Below are 16,215 nucleotides of genomic sequence, written 5' to 3'. Positions count from 1 at the left end.
CACTGGGTGAATAATAACGCTGTCTCCGCCCTCAGATGTAGCCTATATAGAGACTGGTTAGCATATTACAGTAATTGAGTCAGCTGAGGCAGGCAGTAGTGTTGCAGGTTTGCCTGTGGGTGGCTGCTGAGATGCACAATCAAATACAGAGTAATGGAAATAAAAGCATATTGGATTAGAGCAGGCAGCATGGAGGGCGTTTCATGTTGCAATGCACAGGAATTGGATAAAAATGTTTGTTCCATTTTGCTGCCGCTGAGCAACTGAAGTAAGGCTAGAAATATTGCATTACAGGCAGAAAACTGCTGTCACATAGTAATTACAACATAAATAGATTAATGACGCATTATGAAATGTTCGGTTACTGTTGAGGATTTGGTCTCTTTCTGCTTTTGATGTCAGTACACTGACTGGAACTTAGTCTACAGACTGACATCAGTGTTCTTCAAGCTCTTTCTTGTTCTGTTGCAGCAACAAGTATTGCTTTTACATAAGTGCTCAGATACCAGTTTAAAACTCTATTGGCCTACTGCAATAGCACTGCAGTACTGCTACTACTAGAACCTTCTTGGAGTGTAGTAATGACACTAAGGCAGATAAAGCTTCTATAAACTAAGATAAGGTTATTAGAAAAAGTCATTTATAGAAGTCAATCAGCAGAACACGAAAGAGCAGATTAATGATCACAACCCAGAAAAATGAAAGATCCAAGACTCTTTATTGCCATTATGCAAGCATCACAAAATGATGGCAATGCTTCCTCACCGTGCATAAAATTAAACACACACACATGCCCATATATAACTAAACATAGATACGTACGCACATATGTCTATGCACATGTCGTCATCCACATAAACACATAAACGTTTGGCCTGAAGATGTGCAGGCTATATATAGCTGTGATCACGTGGAGCAGACCATCACGATAAATGCCATAAGGTAGCATAGGTGCCTCAGGATAGTAATAATAAAATAAAGGATAATAAATCCCAACATTTAAAAGCAATATTTTTAGGGGGGATGCAACAAACTGCAATAGTGTCTAATTATAGTGCACTACAGGAAGGGGATAATGATCCCGTGATTCCATAAAAACGCAGTAAAAGTGGAAAGTGTGTGCATGCACATCTATAGCTGGCTCATAAAGCTGCAAAGTTATAAAAACATGGTAATGCGTGTATGTGACGCTCGGGGAACCGCATGCACGGATATTACAATACAGGACACGCCCCAGAAAAAGTTCTTTTCCTCGGCCATAATCACAAGCATTTATCCAACCTGCCACACACACATACAGAGACACACACAGACACACACACATATACCACGCTGTCTGCTCGTAGATGATCACATTTTCATCAGCCTGACCCCGCCTCTGGTGAATGCAGGGGCGCTCCATGTGACGCTGGGGCTGTAACAAAAATCCAGTATGGCGGAATCTGTCAGGAGATGATTTTTTTCTTCCCCTCCTCCTGCGTTGAGGAAAAGAGGAGAAAAAAGCCTCGGAGTGCTAACATGGGAGAGATTTTTTTCTTTTTTTTTTTTTAAGAAAGGCCAGCCGCTTTGGGACACATGCTGGGACGACTGGCCTCCTCCCGGCCCGTGTATAGGTGAGCTGTTTTGGTGTGCCTGTGGCCGCTGTGGCTGAATGTGTAGCCTCGCTTTGATGTTGATATCCAAGGCAGGGATGCGATGCACGGGCAGGCTTCATGAAAAACCATGTCCGGCTGAAGTTTTCACTCCGCTCATCTTCGCTTTCGCCCTCTCGCTTGCGATTGAACGTTTTAAACGACTCCCCTCGGAGTCTGAGTCACATCTGAATCCTGGTAGAAATTATTATTTTTTTCTTTTCTTTTCTTTTTGCGACTTGTAACGATTTAGCTACAAAATATCCTTCACGGGTTTATTGCACTATTTGCGGGCGGGAAGTGTGTTGGCAACAAGGGGAGAAGGGGGGAGAGGCAGGAGGAGTGTATGTGTGTGTGTGTGTGTGTGTGTGGGGGGGGGGGGGGGGGGGGGGGGGGCAGGCGGTGTTTATTATGCCGATTGTTGCTGAGCTATTTATAGAGCCAAAGACTCTAACGCGATAAAACACTGAGCTCGTGCGCATTTTGTCGCTTTTCCCCGTGCTAATGGCGAGGAAGGGAAAAATTGCTTGAAATGAAGGTAGGGGCCCGCGTGAGTGTGTGTGAGTGTGTGTGAATGGTTCGGGATGGGCGGTGGTAATTCTCTGCATGCGTCAATCTTTCTGTTTTTTTGTGAATGGGGGCGTACGGAGCCGTTAAAGCGACATCAAAGCAACGCGTTAGGGGCCGATTCAAAGTGTCGCCTTCCGCACGAAATAGTTCTTATGGGGAAACGTTAGTTTGGGAAGGTGAATGAAGCCGTTTGTCGTGTTTGAGAGTTTGGGTTTGGGCTGAAAGGGGGAGGAACTGTGTGTACCCACCTTTTTGTGCGCTTGTGGCTGTCATCTGTAGCTGTGATGTGCATATTAAATTTCTTTTGAGGGTTATTTTTATCTTACATGCGTTCTCTTTTGCTAATACTGGTGTCATTTTGAAGCATCACTCTGTTTTTTTTCACTCTTTGCTCACTTTGGGCTTCAGGGCTTGTCTCCCCAGATCTGTCACCCTGCATCAAGCAAGCTCATTTTTAGGGACAATGGCCTATGGGATACACGCACACACACACATATGAGTACCCCTCCCGAGACAGATGAGATGCCCCGGGGGGATTGGTGTTGCATGAAGCCCCCCTGGAGTGTCAGCATGACACACACAGCCCCCCCACCCTACCCTGCCTGCCTGTGCCCTCCCTCCACCAATCCTTGCTTTGCTTTTCCATCACAAAGCGCAAGTGTGCGTGAGCTGTGCAGTGACCGACTTTTTTTTGGTTTGGGGGGGCCAATTTGTCCTGCGGCTGCAGTGTCTGGCCCTCTTGTCTTGAGAGTCCCCCCTTACCCCCACTCCTTTCCTTTTAATGCATACACACACACTCGCATGCACATCCCATCCTGCTTCAGAGGACGGTTGAGATCTCTGCAAACACACACACACAAGGGCGCTGCCCCCATACCCCCTCGTGTCTCCGCGGCCAAATCTTTCAACCTCACCCCCGGGCAGTCTGGCCCCTTGAATTTTGTACTAGTAGTAAAGTCGACTTGATACTTTAGGGCTGAGCTGTTATTACATCTGACACCGGTGCTCCGGGCCCAAGGAATCCAGGCCACTCTCCGTAAACAAAGAAAAGAACAATCGTATATTTCCAGAAGCAACAAGAAGACAAATCAGTTACCTCCCAAAAAACAAAGAAGAGCCTCCTGCCAGGCAAATAACAGAATCATTGTCTCTTTTGCTTTTTAATGGGATCTTTCCACCAATTTCTGCCGTGAACGCAGTGCATCCTACTGGGGAGTTTTGTGAAATCCCCAGTGCGCCTCAGTCAAAAAGACGCTATCTCAAGGAAAAGCTATTTATTGCCTGATTGGTTTACAGCTCCTCGCAGTGTATCATTGAACCCGGGGTTGCGTTGACTTCTTGGAACTCTGTATTTTACTCTGAAAACTCACCGGTGCATTTCTAGGAGCAGGATTTGATGATTTGCTAAGGTTGGAAATGTTTGCAAATCCGCGTTAAGATGGATTTTGTATCCCTGCAGCCAGAAGACTTTCCAGTATTGTGAAAGTTGTTTATTCTTATTAAGACTGCTTACAAAGTGAAACCATTAGTTCATTAACCAGCTGATTTGTTTGCAAGTATGAGAAAGGATTAATTGTGCAAACCTGCGTTGGCTATTTTTGGGCCTCAATCTGTTGTTATGCAATAAAAGACCTAAAAGATGCTTTACTAGCTGTAGTTAACTCATGACTTCTACTTACAAACGCATGTTGCTAGAGTTATAGCAACAATTATAGATGACCAAGCTAAATCTGTCTGTAATGTAAGTGATATGTCCTCAGTCAGCAGCTGGCGCATCACTATAAGATCAGCGCTGTAAATAACTGCGAGTGAGAGGCATTTAAAGGATGCACGTGTTGTTTTTGATACTAGCAGCAGTCCTTGCAGTCATCTTGTGTACAGACCTGATAACAATACAGTAAATATCACGGCTTATATAACTGTCTGTAATATCTGGATCGAATAGAGTACTAGAGCTTGGCTGATACTGGATTTTTAGGGACCGCTCCTGCTTTGTTCATATCAGGGGTGTCAAACGTAAGGCCCGGGGCCCACAATAGACCCGCCAAAGACTTTAATAAGTTTTACAGCTTATAAAGAGCTTCCCCTGCAATCATTCTGTCACGGTCCTGGGTCAGTGACCCAGTGTTTTGAGTTTCTTGTGTATTCTGTTCTTAGTTCTCTTTGTTGTCCCAGCTTGTTCTTTAGTGTTGTGTCTTAGTTTGGTTTTCTTGTATTCTGTTTAGTTCTCTGAGTATTTAGTAGCTGCCCTCTGTGTCTCTTTGTTGTTGGTGTTGTCTGTGTTTCTTAGCTCCTCTGTCTCCTCTAGTCTAGTTTGCGTCTGTGCTAATTCCTGTTTTACTTTGAAGGTCTGTGTCTCATGTGAGTGTATCCTACTTTGCTCCCTTGTCTCGTCAGTTCTGATTTCTCCCAGCTGTCCCCTCCTTCTGTGTCTCATCCCCCTCGTTACTTCCCAGTGTATTTAAACCCTGTTTCTCTGAGTCAGTGTCGTGTCGACCCTCTTGCTGTGTGGATCGCCCTGTGTCTGTGTGAGTTTTAGGTCATTGTTTCCCCAGTTTAGCTTAGTTTGCTCGTTTTTCTGTGACCAGCAAATAAAGCTGTGATTTTGAGTTCACCCCCTGAGTCTGTGAGTCCTGCGCTTTGAGTCCTCATCTCCTGCCTGCCACACAGCGTTTCATGACACATTCATGCTCCGCTAAAGTAAAGAAGTAATAGATAAACAGTGAAATGACAGAAATGTTTTTGGGTTTTTTGCTAATTTAGAAATTTATGATTTTTTAAAAAGATTCACAGTAAAAAAAACACTAATGAAAAAGAAAACCCAGGATATTTTCTGTGTATTAGCAAAAACCTTTTGTCTTATAATTTCTTGAAAGTCTTGGCGTTGAGCTAACAGAACCTTTTCTGTCATTTTACACATTAATTTCTTACAATTTGGCCGTGAAGAGCAGTGCTGGCAGATTTCTTTCATTTTTTAAAGCAGAATTACTTTATGATGTAAAAAAAACATGAAACGTGCCGTTGAAATCGGCTCGTTTTCTTTGAATGAAATGTCTGAGGGGTTAAATGTTTAGTTAAACTTTAAAGTGACAGAAAGGAGAGCTTCACTGGTCCCGCCCACTTTGACATCCTCGGTTCATATGCTGTATAAAAATACCGTGTCCATGTAGCTACAGTACATCGGCGCTGTTTGGAAACGATATCATGGGGAAATTGCTTCTTAACTTTCTGCTAATGCAGTTCCGTGTGCTCAGCTGTTATGCTGCGTGTGCTGCACGGTCCTGGGAGTGCAAACCATGTGAACAGCATCTTTCTGCTGTAGTGTCTCCTGCAAAAAAGGTTTCCTATTTATTCTTATGGAGCAGCATACACACAGCACCGACCTGTGACAGGCCAGCTGGTGTCTCTCCTTTGCTCTCTCTTACGTGAAGCGTTTAAATAAAACATTGTCCTTTTCATCCTCCCACAGGTTGGTGCTAAACAGCGAGTTGCCACTCTGATTGGAGTTGCCGGATCAATAAGCTAATGGAGATTGGCTGCTGCCGGACGTCTGCTTCCTGTTTCCCGTTTGACCGTCCTGAGTGTTGGATCAGCCTGAACACGCATTCAAACCCACACTGTCCTCCTCCTCCCAGCTCTGGCAGGCTAACAGGCTCCTGATCACCATCCTGTAAACCACATCCGTACTTCAACTCAAACACACACAGACATCTGTCCTTCAGTGAACACACGCTCACACGACGAGCTGGGTGCACACTCGCCGTACTGCGTGGACGTCTGCCTGACCGACCTGGCAGCAATGACTTCACACAGCCACCAAGGTAAGATGTTTGTCTACCACTTTTTACCTGTTATGCACCGGGTGGAAAGGGCCTGCTCAGTCTTCTAACTCTCACAGGAGTAAAAGGCCAGGCACATGCGTCCGGCTGATATTGCCCTTGTGTTAAACAAACAAATACCACAGTCTACAGCTGCATGCAGATGCTGCTTCACTATCCAGGAGTTTAATGTATCAGTCTGCCTTGTAGTCACGACGTATTTGCAGCAGAACAGGAATTAAACCAGAGAAAAGCTTTAAATACTTTTAATACATGAAGAAAAAGAAAGAGAAAGTCTGTGAATGTTGTTTCAGAAATACAGAAGTACAGAGACTGCACCTGTAAGCCGCTTTGCAACCCACCCCCAACCCAGCTCCTCTTGTACCTTCCACTTATTGTCATATGTGATGTGACTGATGCCTGCCTCGCCTCCACACCACCAAATAGAAACCCTGCAGGTGGAAACAGCAATCCTTTTTGATTATAGTGGGCCTGGCTGAATTGTAGGTGTGTCTAGGATGCTGTTTAAAACCATTTTTAGAGACCTAAAAAACTACCTGTCATGTGCAGATTAATGAAAATGTATCCCCTTCGGCGCCGTCACATTAAGGGAAATCTGTCTGCTGCTACATCTGCCATATTGGCGTATGCGAACGCTTTGATTGTGAACAGAGGCGGATCGTGGCTCGCTTCAAATGCAATAAAGCATTTTAATCTGGTCTTATAACTGTTAATGGGCTCGATTCAATATGAATGAGCTCCGGAGGGGCGAGAGAAAAACGTCCACGGCATCAGCTTAGTAAAAAGAGCCTCCCTTTTTCCTTGTTGATGACTGATCGCTGCTTTGGAAGCCTTCACTTGCACTTCCGCGAGCTGATACATTATTTAGCGACCAGCTGGTGGATGAGAAAGGTTAGCTTCCTGCCACTGGCCGACGCGGTACCTGACAGCGTCGGCTGTGTTTACTTTATACACCTGGGAGTGTGTGCAGTATAAATACCACAGCTGGGGCAACCGCTGGGCCCCGAGGGATCGGAGCGAGCCGTAGTCTCAGCCGGCGTCCTCAGTCCTGCAGCATCGCCACATGTGATGCACATCACAGAGGGTAGAGTGGATATTTGGCCTTACATGTGCACGCTGTTTAAGATGACTATAGATCAGCCAGAGAGGTCACACACTTTCCTTTTCCCTAAGTGTTTCCTTTATAAACTTGGATTAGAGCTGTGCAATATTTGCGCGCACACACACACACACACACACACACACACACACACACACACATTAACTCATTGTCATCCGCTGAGCTGACAAAGCTAATAAACTGCTAATCCCAAGCAACGATTTTGACATTAATAACTGCTAATTTATGCAAGGTGACACGTTAAATGATGACAGTGGAAGTGTCAAACGGAAGATAACAAGTGTCAAATAATATTCAGTAACTACATTAATTGCACGTAGGCCTGTGAGCCTAGAAGTATGTTTTTATTTGTTTTTTAAATAAGTTTCAGTTTCTGTTTGAGGATGACTGAGCAGTGAGAGTGACTCACACCTGAACATGTTCAGTTACTAGCAGCCTGTAACAAAAACACACCATTTTTGGTTGAATCCATGAAAAACACAAATATAGACAAAATATAGGCAAGAAAGCTGAGAGCTCCTTACTCCTCCTGAGAGTAGAGCCAACTCTCTTTTTCTCTTAGAAACTGCATTTTCATGCATATTTGCGTGTTTCAACAAGTCACTGCACCTATTTCTCATTTTGCTAGCGAAACACAAAGAAACCAGAGGTGGCTCAAGGCTTTTGCACAACATAAGTGAGCGCGCAGGCGCCTGAGGGGTTAATGAGTGGTTGATATAATTCGGGGAAAGGTCTTTCAACGCTTTAAAAGTGGTAAGTAAGCATTTCAAATCGAGTTATGGTAGCTTTAAGTTAAGGCTGTGAAAGGACGTTAATAAAGTTAAACGCAGCGGCTCATTTCGTTACGTTTACAGATGCCTTAAAGGGCTGATTTAACATTGCACTTTGGAGACTTGCAAGACACCGATCCTCACCTTTTGCTCTTGAGTGTAGATTCACTTCCCAAAATATCTTTCATTAGACCGCGTCTGCTTAGCAGAGAGTAGCTGAACTCCACAAGAAAAATCAGCTTCGGTAAAGGAACTGAAAAGGTAACGCAGGCTCACGGGGTTTTTACGATCAATAGCTGCTCTTGATTTATTTATTTATTGTTTTTCCTCCAAAAACCTCTGAAATAACACACCACTCATTATTTGATGTCAGTGCGACTGTTAGAACGAAGCAAACAGTGATATTGAATCAATGCCCAGCTGTGAGCAGGAGCCAGGGCAGGAAGCTTCACTCTGTTCTGGGCTGATAGAAGAAGATAAACTAACCAGCTCCTGTCACAATATGAAATGAACCCTTTTTAATTTCCCTCCGCTCCCTCTCGCATCCTCAGCGTGCTTCACCCCCCCTCCGCTGGAAGCGTGCAGAGGGATGCCCCCTGTTAGCTCACCTCTCGCCGACACAGAAATAGCTGCGATTCTTTGTGCGAGGCCCGGAGATTACGACTCATACCTGTTGAGCGGCTGTTTCCCGCTGTCTTGTTTGCTGGCGGGAAAGCCTTCAAGAGGAGGCGATCCCGGCCCTCGAGAGCGCTGCCAAGTGTGGGCGTCAAATTTGAGGTGTTGCTTGTCTCGTTTGAATGACAGCTTCGAGACGCACTTGTTGGATGCCGGCGCAAAGAGGGAGATGGAGAGAGAGATGGAGAGAGGCAAGCCAGGAGACATTTTAAAGGAATGCGACGCTGACCTTGTCAGCCTTCTGTTTCTTTTTTTTCCCTCATGAAAATGTGTGTGACAGCAGTATTTACAGAGCGAGGAATCTCTCCGGAGATCTCTCTGCTAATAACTGCAGATGCAGGAGAGGCGTCTTTAAGACTGTCTGCCGCTATCACCGTTAAGGCCAATTACTTTCATTTAGAGTCACAATTAAAACAACAGCGCCTGTGTTCTCGAGGTGAACAATGAGACTTTCAGATCCACAGCTTTGTTGTGCAGTGTGATCCAAAGCTGCCAACTTTCTTCTGCTCTGCACTTATTTCCAATCAAGCTGTGTGTGTGTGTGTGTGTGTGTTTGCCATTTTTTCTAATCTGTAAATGAGCTTACTAGCAAGCACTGTTATTTATTTTTCCCCTTCCAGGACTTACTCATTTTCTTAAAGCAGCTAGATTGGCAGGATTAGGTTAGATTAAATATCATTTATCACAAATCTCTTCCCAGAAAAATGAAATATAAAACAGATTCTCAGGTTTGATTTCCAAGAACAACAACAACAACAAAAAAAGGGGGTCAGCAAACAGGCTGGAGTGTTTGCACAGGAGTGATTGCTGTGTGTGCCAGGAGCTTTAACACATTAGCCTGCGACATTTGTTTTCCACTCGTGCTTAGCGGTGAGCTAACGTGCTCGGTGTGTGGTGTTAAACAGGGCGGTTGTCTCTCTAAATGTCACGCACGGGATTGATAAGAGTATAGAGTCCTGCAGCGCCCACGCAGATTCAGAAACATCAGCTCAGGTCCTCGGCAGGTGTTGAGCTCTTCTCCGTGATGACTGAGGGAGCCTTCATGGTTGTGGTCGTTCGGCGAGCACCCTTATCAGTTTCTGGGCTTCCGCCTATAAAAATAAAAGGAAGCAGGGCCCAATAAACTACACAAGTCCGAAAAAGAAAGGGCAAAACGTATTAATTATTAAGTAACAGAGAAATGGATGAAAAGGTTTGGGTGGTTCCTGTCTCTCTCCACTGTTACTGTCCAATAAAGGTGAAAAACAAACAAAGAAGAAGACGCGTGTTTTCCTGCGATCCATAAACCATTTGCATATAAACATAGAAGGACTACCTCGGAGTGGAAAAATCCATCCTTTATTAAAAGTATTTGAAATATTAAAACCAGACTTTAAATCCGCTTGATGTTACCAACAGTCTTTGATTTCTGCTTTTAGAGGTGGAAGCCGGTTGGTTGGGAGCGTGCAGAGAGCGAGAGAGACGCTTTATTGTGGAACTGATGCGGGCTGGATGCGCTGTGAGTGGAAAAGGAGGATGTTAAAAAAAGAGCAGCTGGCCTCCTCTGGTGTTGCAGTGCTGCTGAAGAGGGAAGGTGATGCCGCTCGTTGGCAATGATTTGTTTTCATCTTAGTCAGAATCGCGCCGGCTTTCCAGGAAAGCCTGTATTGTTTACCGCTTGGCCTGCAAATGAATCACACACACACTGTCACACACTCTCACACAAGCATGCACTCAGGCCACTGAATGGTTACTTAGTAAGTGGCAGGTGTTATTTTGTGAATGAGAGGTTTGAACTTTACATTGTTGCATGGGGGGGGGGAAATTAATAATTAACACGTTCTGCGAACGCTATCAAAAGCACGTTGACAGTGGGACATAAAGTGTGTTCAGATTAGATTTTTTACTGCTTTATTTTGCAGGGTCTGTGTGGGCGTGAGCGCCTTTTATGGCTCTGAACCGGTGAACTTGACACAGTGCTCTTTTCCTCGAAGGCTCAGCGGTATCTAGGTTACAAGCGCCCGTTAGGTTTACGCAGCTTGGAAACGCCACAAATCGGCGAGGAAAATAACATAATTTTAAAATAAACACTAATGAGGAGGGTCAGGACATTGCATTGCATGGGCTGGTACCCAAGATTAGATAATTCTCTCGAGGTCTCACACATCCGCTGATTTATGTCTTAGACAAGCTAGTCGTGCTGCGGTTGCATTAAAAAAGGATTTATGGTCAGGGGATAGCAGTAATTTGGTACAGTCATTCCTGTCCTTTGCTTTTTGGTATATACAAATATTGCTTACTACCGGTAGGTTAAAAGTACACTTTTAAAACCGTTTCTAAGTTAAACGCTCTTGTGTTCCCCCAGAATATTTTTTTTTTCATGTTTTCACCGATCACTGTTTATACGATGCTTATAAACATCAGGTTTGGCTGTGCAATAGACCGGCGACTTGTCCAGAGTGTACCTGACCTTTGGCCCTATAATAACTGGGATAGGCTCCCTGAATTGGATGAGCACTTAAGAAAATGGATGGGTGGTTAGATGGACTCCTGGTTTGAGCTCTGCTCCACTCTGTAAAAGTGTCTGTAGCTTTAATGGAGCTACTGCTGTTAATTATGAACCTTCCAGGAAGTGGTCTGCAAGTTACTGTAGATAATGCTAGAACACCGACTCTCTGGGTTTCTGGTTCCACTTGAGATAAACTCTAGAATTAATGCAACTGTGCACCAAATCTTCATCATCTTGGGGTAAACCTGTTCCTCCTCCTGACATCGTTATCACATCATGTTTTTGATAGAAAGGCTTCAGGTCAATAGATGTGGTTCCATCATTGGATCTTTTTGCAGATTTTGATTGTAGTAAAGCATCTTTCTGTAAGCCTCAGGGATGTCACAGCAATAGCGCTGGCACGATTAGTCGTCTAGTCACGATTACGTCGACTATCAAAATCGTCGACGACTGATTTAATAGTCGACTTATCGTTTGAAGCTTTGTAAGATCCCAAAAGACACAGGAATAAGTAGTAGGATTTAAGAGTGTAATAACGGACTGAAACAGAAGATGGCAGCACTGCATGTACAAGGATGCCAGCTGCCGTTAAACCCAGAAGAAGAAGAAGAAGCTGTGTCCGGTATTGTAGCTGTGTCCAAATTCAGGGACCGCATCCTCCTGTGCCCGCATTTGTAGGCCGATTACGTTACAGCGACACGACGAAGACTGTCCAAATCCAAAGACTCCAACAAATGCGCCCTTCATTTCCCCAGATTTGAAGGATGGGTCGGGTGTATACTTCGTGGCCCAACCTATCCCAGAATTCATAGCGCAGCCCAGCTCAGTTTCCAACAATGGCGGCAGCTAGTTAGTTTTAATATTACTCTTATTATTCTTTCTGGGTCACAAAATAAACGTTTAACATATTTTCAGGCGAGAATGTAGCTGTGTAAACCTCAAATATCTGCTCAGTTTATCAAGACACCGCATATTTTCAAAAGCGCCCCGAGGTTTTCGGAGACGTCTGTTACCCACTAGCTCGATAGCGAGCCGGGGGCTAGGCTCACTAGAGCCGTGAGAACACCGGACTCCCGGCAAATCGTTTTCAAACCCACCGCCGTCTTTCGCTACTCAGGTTAAACATGATATATGAGTCACTTAGATAACTTAAAAATGTTATTGTTTGGCTTTTTTTAGTATTTTATTTGTTCCTGAGTAAATCGGTTTGGCTGAGATTAAAGTTATAGTTTTTACACAGCTGAATAAACGTCAAGCAGACAGCTGATTATCAGAAGTGTGAGATGCTGGAGAATTTACTCCGGTGTCCTGTTATAGTTTAGATAGCAAGGAGTTTATTAAACTTCACAGAAACAATCTGCAAATATCATTAAAATTTTAATAACTATCATCTTGTCTTTATTTTTAGTTAGCGCAGACCTTAACAACTTAAAGCTGTAAGCTAATGATAGTTATATAAGAGCAGATGCTGCTGGTGCAATAAGCAGTACTTTTACGTCCAATGGATGATGATCTGATTAGTCGACTAATCGCAAAAATAATCGGTGACTAGTCGACTATCAAAATAATTGTTTGTGGCAGCCCTACACAGCAACACGAGACGGTTTATGGCATCCAGGCATGAAGAGAGCAGTAGCAGAGAATTCCTAGCAGCAATTCAGAGTTGCACCCAGTTAATCCGCTAAAGCACCAGACCTGCGCTGGCCTCTGTGCTGCATCTCTGAGCGCACAGTAGGTTAGGAGAGAGATACAATGGAGGGTTTTTTTGCTACTTTACAGCTTTTGCCAGTAATAAAATGTGATTTGTGTCACTCATAAACAGAAAAATGCCTTTATTTTGATTTAGTGGATGGATTATCAGCCGAACAGGTAAAACAGTATTAACATTAACATTTGCCTGGTTCTAAGCTTGTAAGATATGTGAGCTAACTTAACAGTGAAACTTTCTTATTAAAAAGAAAATTGTGATATTATGAAAGAGAAAAAAAGGTTTTGAACCCAACTACAGAATATTTAGTTTAGTTTGCTAATCGCTCAATCGTTTTAGAAAAGTGCTTTCTACACAACCAGAGGAATCACCCCCTGCTGGCTATTAAAGAGAATGCAGGTCTGCATTCTCTTTAATAGCCAGCAGGGGGTGATTCCTCTGGTTGTGTAGAGCTCTATGGGAAAACAACCCTCGGCTCTCTTGCTTCTGTAATCCCCACAAACACTTTCCCGATGACTCTATGACTTTAGCCGCTAGCTTGAAGTTATATTGGAATAAAGACGACGTTCATTTATAAATTTTGGTCATTTGCAGCGTCAGAAAGGAGGTTTGTTAATTGTAACTCATGATGGGTGCAGGAATTTTGACACTGATACTTGGTGATTTTAACTGTCAGATATATCGGCTGCTGATTGTTTGTTTTTTCCAAACGTATTTGTTACCAACACAGAGGTTGCAGTGTGCCCCCTGGTGGCCAAACTATGCGACATCAACACTCCTAAAGTGAATGAAGCATGTTTGTGCTGTCTCCCCTTTGTTTTTTAATTGTCATACATCGGCCAGTAAATGAAAATTATTTGATACCGAAATATTTATAAATAGCTAATAGCAGCCCATCATAACAGGTAGCGATGGTTGGGTCTTATCTTTTACTAATGAGCATTAGCCAGTGAAGTCAGATACACCCCTTCCTCGTCACAGGCAGTTTCAAAAGACCAAGATATTGATGATGAGGCTTTGTTTGGCGAAGGTTTCTTTTATCTCAGTAATGATATCCAGTGTTAATACTGTGAAAAATATTCTTAATGGGTTGTAAAGCTGGGTGGCTCTCTAGTTTCAGGGGTGCTAGAGAAATTAAAATGGTGGTTGAGGTATTTGAGTCGAATGCCTTCTGGAGGCATCCTAGGAGAGGTATTTTAAACATGTCCACCCAGGAAGACGCCCTAAGGCAGATCCAGGACACTCTGGAGAGATTATAGCTCTCAGCTGCCTGTGGAGAGGAAGGTCTGAGCTTCTCTTCTGAGACGGCTTTAGCGGGACAGCTAAGCGGTAGAAGATTGATGGATGGATGGATAAAAAGCACCAGACTCCAATAAAAACACATTTTCAACATATGGAACCATGAACCAGTATCTTAAATCAAGATCTACAGTATATGGTGACTTGTATGGCCACATGTTTTCAAGAGACTGTTTTTAGTGGTGTAGTACTATATCAGAAATGGAGAAAGATGTAAGGTTTTGCCAACTGGGCAACAGAGATGCAATAGTTTCTCTACATAATAAAGTTTATTTCCATACCACCACAAACGACATCATTTGTCATGATCATAAAGTTGATTCAGCATCTCTAAAACATTTTTGAGAAAAGGGGAACACTATAACCTCCACAAAAGTAGGATTTATTGCTAGGCAGTATTACATTGCATTAGTTTTAGCTTACAGACTTCATATTAGATTTATAAAACCATTTTTACATGCAGTACTGACTTCTGCCTTCCAGACAAGGAACAAGGGTTAGGAAGAAGAAACAACTTCATAATCTAATTTTCTTTCATCTCTCTTGTTCCTTTGAACTTTTGAACTTTTGAACTTAGAAGATTAATACATGTATAATTTAAAACATTTTAATATCTGAGTAGCATAACCACATCAAATCATGTGAATTCTACTGAAGCCAAGAGCTGAGATGGAAGCAAGTGCTCAGGCCCAGCTCTCTATATGTCAGCCATGTTTCTGCTGAGCTTCCGTGTTTACTGAATTACTAAGATTTTGGATGACAAGAAATTTATATTATTAGTAATCACAGGAAACAGGATGTTGTAATATTTTCTGTGGACAGCTCATCAGCATACTACTTGCTCTCATGTTTAAAAATGACGAATTAAAGATTTCTTTGATTTCATTATTTCAGATAGTGACAGTTTAAAATTTTGACCAATTCTGATTAAATATTGTTCCGTGGCTGACGTATTAGGTTTTGTGGAGCATTGCCGAGGTTAAGTTAAATAGGTGGTTAGTTTGGTTTCCATTAAATGTTTTTCAAACTCTACAAGTATAAACACAGAGCCAAATTTTAACAGAAGTCCTGTGAATGTGGCCGAGGAGGTGGTCAGCACAAACGGGTAAAAGACAGCTATTTTAGATGCATGAAAACATTTCATAATAAAAGCCCTGTTAAGAAATGAAGGGTCTCTGACAAGTGAAATACTGGGACTTTTTAACATGGTTACAGTGTTGAGTTTGTATTGTAGCAAAGCTTAAGGACGTTAGCTAAAATGTTAGTTTTTTTCTAGACAAAAGTCTCAAAAACTCTTTAGGTACAATGATTTATTGAAACATTTCCTAACACAGATGAAAATACAGTGTATAAGGCAACAGAGTTTGCAGTTCTAATGAGCTTGAAAGTCAATATTCGTTTTAGCCACCTTTATTCTTCCGCACTGCCTGAACCCAAAGCTAGCTTTCTTGTAATTTCTTTAGGTCGTCTTCAAGAATAGTTCTCCAGGACATCTTTTCTACAATAATTTTCTCCTTCTTTGGATGTTTTTGCCTTTTGACCTGTTCTCTGCCATGATGATCCCACACTACTTCAATAATGTTGATGTCCAGGCTCTGGGGAGGCCAGTCCATGGCTGATAGTGTTGCACCGTGTCTAGGGCTGGGCGATATGACCCAAAATTCATATCTCGATATTTTTTAGCTGGATGGCGATATAAGATATATATCTCGATATTTTTTTTAAGCCATAAAGTAAGAACAAAAAGAGTTCTTAGTCAAAGCTGTGTCCCAGATGTCACACAGGCACTTTTATTAACATACAGCACAGATGTACATGAAAAATTACTCAAAAATAAATTATGAGCATTCATTAAATAATAATGCTCCATAAATAAAATAAAACAATGTTGTTTTTGTGCTAAACAAAGAGCTCACAATTGTGCAGTCAAAATGTAAACTAAAAGACGCTGAGCGTAATAACAAAGACAGACAGATTTCACAGCAGCTCTATTTCCAAGTTTTACGGCGTGACTGACAGCCTGGAGTTTGAAATCCACTTCATAACCACGTCTCTTACAGGTGCCATTTATGGTCCTTATACACACACAGTACGGTAATATTACGTTGATGGACA

General features: G+C 42.8%; 1 protein-coding gene across 6 annotated transcripts in view; it reads left to right on the top strand.

Moving 5' to 3' along the window:
• The first annotated feature begins 1,326 nt into the window (after positions 1 to 1,326).
• Positions 1,327 to 16,215, top strand: part of LOC101464986 (histone deacetylase 4) — an 88,100-nt gene continuing 73,211 nt past the window's right edge. For 2 of the 6 annotated variants that reach the window (XM_014413490.3, XM_004575191.3), the window contains exons 1-2: positions 1,329 to 1,613; positions 5,671 to 6,022. In XM_014413490.3, the coding sequence (XP_014268976.1) occupies positions 6,001 to 6,022 (22 nt within the window). In that variant the 5' untranslated portion in view covers positions 1,329 to 1,613; positions 5,671 to 6,000. The other 4 variants (XM_004575193.3, XM_076880635.1, XM_014413489.3 and 1 more) reach the window with 4 other exon arrangements.

This window comes from Maylandia zebra, linkage group LG23 (assembly GCF_041146795.1).
Source record: "Maylandia zebra isolate NMK-2024a linkage group LG23, Mzebra_GT3a, whole genome shotgun sequence".
In the NCBI taxonomy this organism is placed as follows: domain Eukaryota; kingdom Metazoa; phylum Chordata; class Actinopteri; order Cichliformes; family Cichlidae; genus Maylandia; species Maylandia zebra.
This window is presented reverse-complemented; position numbering and strand designations above follow the sequence as displayed.